This window comes from Neolamprologus multifasciatus, chromosome 3, assembly GCF_963576455.1.
Source record: "Neolamprologus multifasciatus chromosome 3, fNeoMul1.2, whole genome shotgun sequence".
NCBI lineage: Eukaryota > Metazoa > Chordata > Actinopteri > Cichliformes > Cichlidae > Neolamprologus > Neolamprologus multifasciatus.
Genome location: NC_140441.1, coordinates 1,538,531 through 1,550,249, shown reverse-complemented (window position 1 = coordinate 1,550,249; position 11,719 = coordinate 1,538,531). Strand labels below are relative to the sequence as shown.

General features: G+C 41.9%; 2 protein-coding genes across 2 annotated transcripts in view; both read left to right on the top strand.

The window, feature by feature from the left end:
• The window catches only part of LOC146520987 (uncharacterized), a 10,508-nt gene extending 1,252 nt beyond the window's left edge, over positions 1-9,256 (top strand). Inside the window, exons 2-4 of the mRNA XM_085146572.1 lie at positions 3,045-3,074; positions 3,162-3,203; positions 8,634-9,256. Of these exons, the coding sequence (XP_085002698.1) occupies positions 3,045-3,074; positions 3,162-3,203; positions 8,634-8,863 (302 nt within the window). The 3' untranslated portion in view covers positions 8,864-9,256. The remainder of the gene's footprint in view (positions 1-3,044; positions 3,075-3,161; positions 3,204-8,633) is intronic.
• The window catches only part of LOC146520984 (uncharacterized), a 49,935-nt gene that overhangs the window by 11,557 nt on the left and 26,659 nt on the right, over positions 1-11,719 (top strand). The gene's annotated exons all lie outside the window — the stretch shown is intronic.

The following is an 11,719-nucleotide window of genomic DNA, read 5'->3' as shown; positions in this document are numbered from 1 at the left end:
AAAAAACCATGTAATGGTCTGCTAGAGGATGTAGAGAGCCATAGCCCCGTCCCCCAGGGCATGAAGCAGGCATGGAGGAGATCCAGGCCCCAGACATCCAGAGGCCCCAGAGTGCAAGAGCCCAAGGAGGACCACCGGAGGGGCATCCGTGCCACCTTCATGGGAAGGGCTGAGGATCCCCAGATGAGGGGTCACCCAGTAGCCACCGGGCAGAAGCTAGAGGGGGCTGCACCGGCGTGCCCCACCGGCTCTGCCGGCAGCCAGCTGTGCCAGAGTGAACCGAGCCGCAGGCACAGAGGCCGGAGGCCCGAGGGCCCCCCCGCGCCCGGAAGAGGCCTGACCGAGCAGCAGGCGCCAGGCCCCGCCAAGTAGTCACCGGGAGTGAGCTGGTACATACCTGAGCGCCCAGCCCCGGACACCAAGAACCACCAACGCACCGACCCCTGAGGGATCAGTCACCGGCAGGGAGTGTGGTTGAGGGGAGATAGGCCTCCACACTTTGGAGGGCCTTGGAGTTCCCAGAGAGGTGAAGTCTAAGACCCGACCTGACATATAGACACAGACAAACAGGCACACACAGACACAGACATGCATTCCCACCCTCATGCACACATATACAAACACTCAGCACTCACCCAACGCAGGAATAAACGTAAATGGACATGTACACACAATCACACTCCCCAAACATACTCTATACCCCGGGTCCAGGTACTCCTCACCCCCAGAGATGGAAACGGCACCCAGACCCAAGAGATAAACATCATTTTAACAGGTTGAAACCTCCGGCAGAGAACCAGGCTCAGTGGAGGGGCGGGGCCACCCTGCTGCGACCGGTTGGGGTGAGAGAAGGAAGACAGGGATACAGACAATGTATAAATACTGGCATTCCTCCTGCACTAACAGTGTACACTATATTACTCTGTTTGTGTCGGGGGACCCGGTCCTTTGGGTGGATCAGTTTTTGGCTACTAAATACTAGAGATGGCACGATACCACTTTTTTTGTCAGATACAATATCATAAATTTGGATATCTGCCGATACCAATATGAAACCGATATATAGTGTATCTTATAATCAATAAAAACTTCATTTCACACAATAAGGTCAATTATGGTGTTCCACAGGGTTCGGTGCTAGGACCAATTCTGTTTACATTATACATGCTTCCCTAGGCAGCATCATTAGAAGACATAGCATACATTTACACTGCTATGCAGATGACACACAGCTCTATCTATCCATGAAGCCGGGTAACACACACCAATTAGTTATTAGTAATGCTGTGAGGAACCTTGGAGTCATTTTTGACCAGGGACATGTCCTTCAACGCACATATTAAACAAATATGTAAGACTGCTTTCTTCCATCTGCGCAACATCTCTAAAGTTAGAAATATCCTGTCTCAGAGTGACACTGAAAAACTAGTTCATGCATTATTACTTCCAGGCTGGACGACTGTAATTCATTATTATCAGGAAGTCCTAAAAACTCGCTGAAAAGCCTTCAGCTAATCCAAAAATGCTGCAGCAAGAGTACTGACAGGGACTAGAAAGAGAGAGCATATTTCTCCTGTTTTGGCTTCCCTTCATTGGCTTCCTGTTAAATCCAGAATTGAATTTAAAATCCTGCTCCTCACATACAAGGTCTTAAATAATCAGGCCCCCAATCTTATCTTAATGACCTTGTAGTACCATATCACCCTATTAGAGCACTTCGCTCTAACTCTGCAGGCCTACTTGTTGTTCCTAGAGTATTTAAAAGTAGAATGGGAGGCAGAGCCTTCAGTTTTTCAGGCCCCTCTTCTGTGGAACCAGCTTCCAGTTTGGATTCAGGAGACAGACAACTATCTCTACTTTGAAGATTAGGCTTTAAAACTTTGCTTTTTGCTAAAGCATATAGTTAGGGCTGGACCAGGTGACCCTGAATCCTCCCTTAGTTATGCTGCAATAGACGTAGGCTGCCGGGGGATTCCCATGATGCATTGAGTTTTTCCTTTCCCGACACAAACAGAGTAATATAGTTTACACTGTTAAGTGCCAGGAGGAATGCCAGTATTTATACATTGTCTTTTATCCTGTTTTTCCTTCTCTCACCCAAACCAATCACAGCAGATGGCCCCGTCCCTCCATGAGCCTGGTTCTGCCGGAGGTTTCTTCCTGTTATAAGGGAGTTTTTCCTTCCCACTGTCACCAAAGTGCTTGCTCATAGGGGGTCAAATGATTGTTGGATTTTTCTCTGTATCTATGAAGCGCCTTGAGGCGACGTTTGTTGTGATTTGGCGCTATATAAATAAAATTGAATTGAATTGAATTGAATTTTGTATAAGTTCATACTCATGTTTTACTACAAAGTACTACTAGTGACACATACAGGATTGTTATGGGTTTTTGCTTAGGCAGTGGTTGCCCTTCTTGTAATGTTCTTATTCCTCTATGAATAAAACATCATGAATGGCACATTGTTTAGCTAGCTGTTTATTTTCTCTTGCGCTCACTCACTCCTTCTTTGTGTTATTGATTCTGAGTGCCCCCCTGTGGGTAGTTTCCTCACTAGCAACTATTATTACACTTCTCTCCTGGATCACTGGAGCTTTCTTTAGGTGCATTTGCAGCTTTGACAAATGATCAACATTCAATGATTTTTGATCAGTGGTCTTTGGTCAGTCGTTGTTACACAATGGTGATGATAATTTGCATATTAATGATGATAAACTGACCTTCCAGCCCATTGTTCCTTTAGTGGTGCAATTTCAGTTATTATGCAGATGTACTGATTATGAGGGAAACCTGCAGTAAGTTGAGACTGAAGGAGTCACTTGGATGAGTGACGAAACGTTTCTCCCACTGAAAACGTCAGGATGAACAGAATCAACTCTTTGGCATTTACTTACCTGGATGATTGAGCATGCATCAAGATATATCTGTGTTTCCACCACTGGATGGCGCTGTGAATTATTGTGGGAACAGCAACCAATCACTGCAGTCTGAATGGTTCTCTTTGGTCATGTGACCTTTTGATCTCTGATCAGTGTGTTCTTCAGTTTCAGGCCTGTTTCTGCTGACTGCTGCAGGTGAGCTGATGTTCCTACACCTGTTCTGTCCTCATGATGACCTCTGACCTTTAGTGACCCTCAGTGACCTCTGTCCTCCTGTTACAGGTGTGTGTGTGCTGCTGCTGTCTGCTCTGACTGTTTCTGCAGGTGAGTTAAAGGTAAAAACAAACAGGAAGTGAAGTATGAATGAAGGAATTAAGCTAAAGTGTTCCTTAGAGGAGGAACCAATGGGAGCACTCCATTAGGCTTGGACCTTCTCCAGGTGTTTGCTCTGTTTGCATTCACAGAGTTAACAGGAGCTCCTGAGCTGTTCAAGTGTTGTCAAGTGACCTTTGTCATTGGTCTTTGTGACCCAGCCTCGTCAGCTTCTTCTACATCATTAGGGATGCATTCTAACTGTGTGACCTGCAAGGGTCTGTGTAGGAGACATAATCTGACCTGTACTGAGGAAGAGAAAACAATATGATTCAAAGTGATGGTCCAGCTAAGACTTCATGAAAACATTGACATAATAAATAAAGTGCAGCAGATCATGGGAATGTTTATCATGGCTTGATTTTCCATTTCACGATAGATTAACACCTCAACAATGACCCCTGTTATGGGTTCAATATTGAGGCCGAGAGTAAAAACAACCATGGTCCAGAAGAGCTTGGTCAAACAATTGATTTTAATGACCACACGCGTGGGAGATGAACACTGTGCAGAATCAGTTTTGTTCTGTCAAACAATACTCAAACCAAAGGTTTTATAGGGTTGGGGTAATACAACGCCCCTTCATGCATTAAGCAGATACAATACATGCATACGTCAAATCAAAACCACAATGACTTTTAACATAATTTGAAAAAGAACATTGTCTTCGTCTCCACGGCAGGTGCATCCTGTCACTCGTCCTGCCCGCGCTATCTTCTGGAACATCAAGCTCAGTTCTGCAACAAACTGTCACGTATGCAGGCACAACATGCAGTTACAGCAAAATAAGTCTGAACTCTTCAGCTACAAATGAGTTTACTACTGTGTGTGTATGTGATGGCCTCCGTTGCACTTTGTTTCACCTCCTCACCCTCACCAGCTAAAACCTGTAACCTTTCCACCAGAGAGAAGGCCACACGTACACCACTGAAACTATATGTGTAATATACTGAGTAAATGTTTTAAGCAAGAACCACTACTAAAAGCTTAATAAAAGAATATAAAAGTATAACAGATAATAATAAACAACCTGGTTATTCAAATAGCATCATCCAAACAGCTCCCTCACAATTACTTACACTTACAATCTGCTTTTAGTTTCGCTCTTGCAAAAGCACGCTCTGCAAAAGCATGTAATTTCCTGTCAAGACTTTTAGGCCCAGATTATATTCAGAGGTGAGCCTTTCATATGATGCAATGTAATCTGCCTATAAACATTTAAGATTATAAAAAGCATTTAGGATTATAAATTCAACTCAACAGTTTAAAATGTTTATAACTGCACCTGTAATAAAGGCTAAATTGGGTGCCAATATGTTTAAACATCTAAATGCAATATCACTATTAATTATTAATGCAATGGTAATATGGACAATAGCAGTAAAATAATTTCTCTAATCCCAAAACCCCCTATGAACAAGCACTTTGGTGACAGTGGAAGGAAAAACTCCCTTTAACAGGAAGAATCCTCCAGCAGAACCAGGCTCAGGGAGGAGAAGAAGGCAGGATTTGTTTTTCACTGTTAGAGTAAATGTGTGTCACAGAGTTTGTAATTCACATCGTGTGACTCATTAAATACTGTTGTCCTCAAAGTAAAACCCTTATGAACAGGGTTAAGGTTAATTCTGCCCTAACCCTTTGTCACCCTTTTTAACCCTTAGATGCACATGTGGGTCAAAAATGACCCCATGGGTTGTTTTTTCTCAAAATCTTTTAAAATCCAAAGTTGTAATTTATTCATATTCCAGGTATTCCTCATAAAATATGTTTGTAACATGAGGCCATTTGCATTTTTATTTATTTTTCATTAATTTATAAAAAAATGCAGGTTTTGTATCACTACCCCACTCTTCCACAAGTGGGGTCAAAAATGACCCCAAGCAGTTCCTGTGGAATCTTCTATGAAACTTTCATTCTTAGCACCTCTGACTGTCCCACTTACACTTCTGATGGATCAAGAATTAATTTTTACACAGTAACATACATCATTTATAGTCAGGGCTGCACATAAGTGGTCCGCAGGTGTGCATTCGCTGTAAAAATAAAAGTATTCCCGGAAATTCAAAGAATACGTGCTTCTTTTGTGGTGGAGGAACACCAAAGTAATTGCTTACGGAGCTTCTTCGACATCTTTAAGAGTCCTGAACAAATGTCTATCCTCCTCCAGAACATCTAATGTACACAAACGAGCGTCCCAACTTCTTATCTGGTACGCGTCTTTATTTTGACCGCGAATGTGCACCTGCGGACTATTTATGTGCAGCCCTGTTTTATAGTTTCCTGTGCATTTCAAACATCGTACTTTCTGATGTTTTTTAAATATCTAAAGTAACATGGCTGCTATGAGGCCAGCAAGGATCCCTGTGGCCCTACAAATGATCCAGGACGGATGGGATGAAGAGACCATCGGAGGCACTGACTCAGAATCTGACATCTCAGATATAGAGGACCCAGACTATTGTCCCCCCCACTGAACAAGGCCAGTCAGATACAGAGGAGTCCTCTGAAGAGGAAATGGATATTTAGTCTAACAGAATGAGCCCATCTTACTGCTCTAGCCACAATATTCTGAATTAGTCGGCCAGGGCTTGCACCTGGGTTTAGTACCGTCTCCCCAACAGATGTATGGAAGATGTTCATGTCTGATAATATAATAGAAGAGGTGCTGACATGCACAAACATGGAGGCATGAAGAGTCGCCACAGACAAGGGAAAAAGAGTGGAAAATTTAATCAAACAAAAGCTGGCCTTCATTTGATTGACCATCCTTGCAGGAAGTGAGAAGAACTGGGATGTACCAGTCAGTGTGCTTTTGGGAGTCCTCTGCATAACCCATTGTTCAAGGCCACTATGTCTATTCAAAGATTTAAAGATATCGCCGTTTCTTGCACTTTGATGACAAGAGGACCAGAGCCTACCGACTGAAAACAAACGACATGGCAGATTTCTGCTACATATGGGGCCTGTTCCTGGTCAACTGCAGGCAGAAATTCATCATCAGTGATTGTGTTACAGTGGATGAACAACTTGTACCTTTCAGAGGGAAGACCCAGCTTCGCAGTATATGCCGAGCAAGCATACAAAAGTGATACAAGGATACAAAAACCACAATTTCTTAAAATAATAAAAAATAAAATAAAAATGCAAAGGGCCTCATGTCAAAATCATGTTTATGAGGAATACCTCAAATATGAAAATATTACAACTCTTACTTTTAAAGATTTTGAAGAATAACAACCGAGTTTATAGCAAAATGCATTGTTTCTATTTGGGGTCATTTTTGACCCCACTCGTGGAAGAGTTGTAGGTGCTGGTAGGTTGTGCATCCAAGGGTTAACTGAGTAGTCCAAATCAGTCGAATCCACAGTAATCTGTCATACAAAGTCAAGGAAAAAAAACAATATTTGAGAATCTACTCTTGTTGGGTTCAGTTAGGATCGTAAGGAGACTGGCAGTGGTAACTCAACTAAAGAAGGAATATCCCTCCACTCAGAATGAGACACTGACAACAACTTAAAGGGAGAAAAGTGATTTGAGGTATTCAACATTTAAATGGTCCAAACAATAGACATGAACAAAACATTTAAATCATTTCAAACATCTAATCTCAACAATGTACAATACTTAAAGTGTCCATAAATGTATTAGGTAGGCTGTCCATTTCAGTTTCAGTGCACTTAGTATTCAGGGTTCTTAGTAAGTGTTAATTGTCTTAGTCACTGGTTTGCTTTTTGATGCATCAGTTTTTTTGTGTTAAGTGGAATCAGATCTGACCCAAAAAGGAAAAAAGTAACAACATAAAACATCCTGAGATCTCAGAAAAACCGTTAATCCAAAAAAAAAAAATCGTTGCATCCTACCACCCTCCAAGTGAACAGGTGGCCTTCAGATTGAGAACGTCCTTTCTAGGCACCTCCAGTGGCATCCAGTCCTTAGACGGCACCGCTCAGTCCTTGCAGCAGATTTCTACCACATAAAAAAAAACCAGCCTGCACACAACGTGCAGTGCAATCACTTCACTTGTAAATAAAACATGAGTTTCTCTAGTGTTATCCCTTTTTTCCTCACACATCACACATCTATACAGTTCTTATTGGCCAATAACAATTTATCAACAAAAATACATTTCACTGCAAATCATGAAGCATGAAAAGTGTCTCCGTGGTGTGTTAGCTAAACTTCACATGTAAACGCATTAGCCCAGGGAGCACATGTGGGTACGCTAGCATACTTTCCACAGGCTAACACAGCTAAGCAATCGTTAGCAGGTTCTAAGACAAACATCACATTTCCGACAAGCATAGTATCCTGACTGGTTTTACGCTCAGAAACTGGACTATGAATCACAACTTAAACTGCAACTGTGAGACTCACCTGGATATTCTTCAAAGAAAACATTAATTCCATAGCGCAACACGTTACAGGACTGAATCTCCACACAGCTTTGCGCATCTAGCTCCGTGCAGGCGGATGTAGTGAAAGAAAGTCACCACGCACGCGCTATGGTGCATTCACGGTACATGGGAAAACTCAGCACTTAACAAAACAGTAACACTTCAAATTAGAATAAAAATAGAATACAATTGACAATAAAATAACCATGGGTTACACCTGTCTGGCCAAAAATCCTCCTGTCAGTCACAAACTGAGTCTGAGCCTCTTCAGGAATAATTATAAGTATCCCATCCATTCAGTCACTTCCGCTTATCCTTTTCAGGGTCGCAGGGGGCGCTGGAGCCTATCCCAGCTGTCATTGGGCCAGTCTGTCGCAGGGCTAACACACAGAGACAGACAACTATTCGCACTAACATTCACTCACAGATTCACACCTGTGGGCAATTTAGATTTTTCAATTAACCTATCCCTACTAACAAATCTTTTTAGACTGCATTTTGTTAACTGTTGTCTGTTTTGTTTTATACTTTGTTATCCTTGTGTGAAGATATTTGTGATCTTTTATCTAGAAAGATGCTATAAAAATAAAGTTTTACTTACTTACTTACTAACTGCATGTTTTTGGACTGTGGGAGGAAGCCGGAGTACTCGAGGAGAACACGAAATTCCACCATCAGGCCCGGGTCTTTCTGTGTGGAGTTTGCATGTTCTCCCCATGTCTGTGTGAAGTCTCCCTGGGTACTCTGGCTAATTATAAGTAATATTATCAATAATATTTATCTAGAGTTCTGACAGTCTAACCTCCACCTTCACCACCTGCAGGTTTGGATCAGATCTGACCCACAAACATGTACACCTGAGGGTCAAAGGTCAGAGCTGTAGATAACAGGCTCAGTGTGGTTAAAGACAGGTTAGCTATATGTGTACTGTATGCAGTACTTGGAGTACAAGAACACTGCCTAACTCCTCCTCTGTGCCCTCTTTTAGGTCCTCCTCCTCTTCCCTGTGAGTCTGTGCTCAGACTCGTCTGCCATCTAGTGGTCTTCTGTCCGTACTTCATCTCCACTGGTCTGCTGCTGTCCATCTGCTGGAGCAGGAAGACAGCGAACAAACCAGCCGTCTCCATAGAGATGAGCCAGCGTGATAGAGGAGGACAGGGACTGGATAAAGATGGTGATGATGTCACTGCCGATGTCACCACTGAGCATGCCTTCTGAGCTGTAGAGTGTTTGTGTTGAAGCTTTGAAGCTGTGTTTGCTTTGACGTGCCTGAGAGTGTTCAGCTGCTAAGGGTGGAGCATCTGTAATGACTCCACCCTCTGTTGGCTGTGGGACCAATGAAATGTCTCAGAGGTCTTTCTGATGCTTTTACCTAGTTGTAGAGCAGAGGATTCTCCTCAGTCTGGATTTGTAGCCTGCATGTTTCTACCTTCTGATCCTGAATCAGTTTTTGTCTCTTTTCCTGCTTCGTGTGTTTCTTGGCTGATGACGAACTTTGGTGGTGATGTCTGATTTTCAGCCTGCAGCTCCTCTCCACCCTCTCCACCCATTCATATTCATCCTTTCCTGTGATCTGGGTCCATTTCTTCAAAATTATAATCTGGATAAAAGTTTTGGTACATTTCTTTCCTTCCATGGATCATTTAATCAAGATCACTTTTGGCTGTGTTAATAAAAGAAACAGCTAGGCTCCCTAACCCTAACCCTTATCTTTGGGGAGCCATACAGTCTGCACTCTGCCTGACTGATGCATCTGCAGAGATATTTAAATTAAATTAGAGCAAAACCTGAACTAATATTCAGATTGTACATCTTAAACTTGAGTTCTGCAGAGCCGAGAGCATTAAAGAGTCTCAAAACTCATGCTTTATTGAATGAAAAGAACTCAAACATAATGAAACTTAAAATTACCTGAAAGTTTTTGATGTTAATCAGCGGTGCCCAAACCCCGGGCCATGGACCAGTACCGAGCCGTGAGTCGTTGGTACCGGGCCGCCAGAGTTGAGGCTCAGGTGTGAAATTTATGGTTTTCAGGATTTTCATCCTTAACTCAGTTTCCCTGGGTATTTTCCCGTGTGTTATGAATAAATTATCTTTTCCTCTCTTTTTTTGTATCAGTACTCGTTTTATTTTATTGTATTTATCGCGATACCTTAAAGGCCGGTCTGTGAAAATATTGGTGGACATAAACCAGTTCATGGTGCAAAAAAGGTTGGGGACCGCTGATGTTAAAGTCAAAAAGAGTTAAAGCTCATAAATGACTCATATTTACTCAGGTTGTGATGTGTGTGTTTATAAAATTGTTTAAATTTGTTGACAAATGATTTCACACATGTTTAAATCTGTTTGTGGATCATACACTTGTGAGGGTTTTGGACTCCCTCCTCTTGTGGCTTTATATACTTTCACATTGTCAATGTTGGATATAAATGTTTAGCTGATTAACGATCAAACACAATCTGCTTATTTAGAAACTTAATGATTTATGGAGTCATTTATAAAGTCTGTGTGAGTGATTAATAAAGTATTTACATGAACGTTTATACATATACAGATCATAAAATGAGCTTTGTGTGTTAATAAGGGTTTTATAAATACAACTGTCGTATTGCAACTCATGATTAATTCAATTAATGGTTCAGTATTTAAACTGTAGCATTCATTCATCTGTACCTAACAAAGTATTTATTAATGAAACGGAAGGTCAGCAGGCCTTGGAGACTCAAACAAGTCTCAGCTACAAGAGAAGCAGAAAACAGACACAAAGTAAGACACAACATAGAGATATTAGATGAAGCTGTCATGATTCTGATCATTTGACACAGCGTTTTGTGTTTTCTTGTATTTTATTGTATTATTTAAGGTTAATATACTAGTCTCCTATGTTTTAGTTCCTTCTTCATTTAGGTTCCAGTTGTGTGTCTGTCCACTGTGTCCCTCTCTGTGTTTGTGTGTGTCCCTTTTCTGTTTCTATGTCCTCTTTCTTGTGTTTCATTCCCTGTCTCTCTCCCCCCTCTCCCTCGCCCTCTTAGGTGTGTCTCTGTGTGTCTCTCTTACCTGGTGTTGTGTTTGTCTCCCTGTGTTCCGTCTCATCTCCCCAGTCTCATGTCAGTCACATGTTTTCATGTCTGCGTGTACTATTTTCAAGCTCGTGTGTGTTTGTCTGGTTCTCACTGTATATGTCACTTCCTGTCTTACTTTGTAATGTGTGTTATGTTCGGTTTTGCTTCCTCTGTCTCATTGTGTCTGATTAGCTGTGTTTCCCTGTTGTTTCTCTAGCCTTGCTATTCCTTGTGTAAGTGCTGTGTTTCCCTCTGTCCAGGTATCTCCCTCATACCTGGCTGTGTGCTGTGTTTGTTGGTTTAGCTTCCTATGTTCCCCAGTCTAGTTTTGTATTCTCCGTTCGTTGAGTTTTGAGCTTATTTTTGCATCCATGAGTCTGCGTTTGGGTCCAGTCCTGCCTGCTTCACACAACAACTCATGGCAGAAGCAAACATGACTCCTTTAATGTTTGCAGAATACTGATGTGTAAGCAGGACCGTCTAAGTGTGTAAGAGGGCTTTAAGAAAGAAGGAACACTGAGTGGTTGGAGCCACAGAGAGCTAAACTTAAACACACTGAAGCTCCTTCATTTATAAACAAAAGGTTATCAGGAATCTATAGTTAATATTTGACAGAGCTTCACAAACGTGCAGTGTAAACACCATAAACAAAGTGTCTGTGAGGATTTCTCCTCTACTCCTGTGCTTCTGTCCAACATCAGAGGTCAGCTGGTGTTTTTCACTGTGGACAGACTCAAACACTGTTCTCTCCATCAGCAGGAGGGTTGTTCTTAACCCTCATAATGTCTTCCCATTTGCCATTCACCTGTGGTCCTCAGGAGTCAAAATATCCTCACTTCTTTTGAGTGTTTTTTAAAGTACAAAGTATAAATTGTCAATCAATTCAGTGTTACACCTTAGTTTTACTTAAGATTAACACATTACCACAAAATTACCCTTCATTTTGCAATATAAGGCCACCAGACAGAATGGTTTTTTTGAAGCATTTAAAATTTTCAAACGGCAGCTTTCC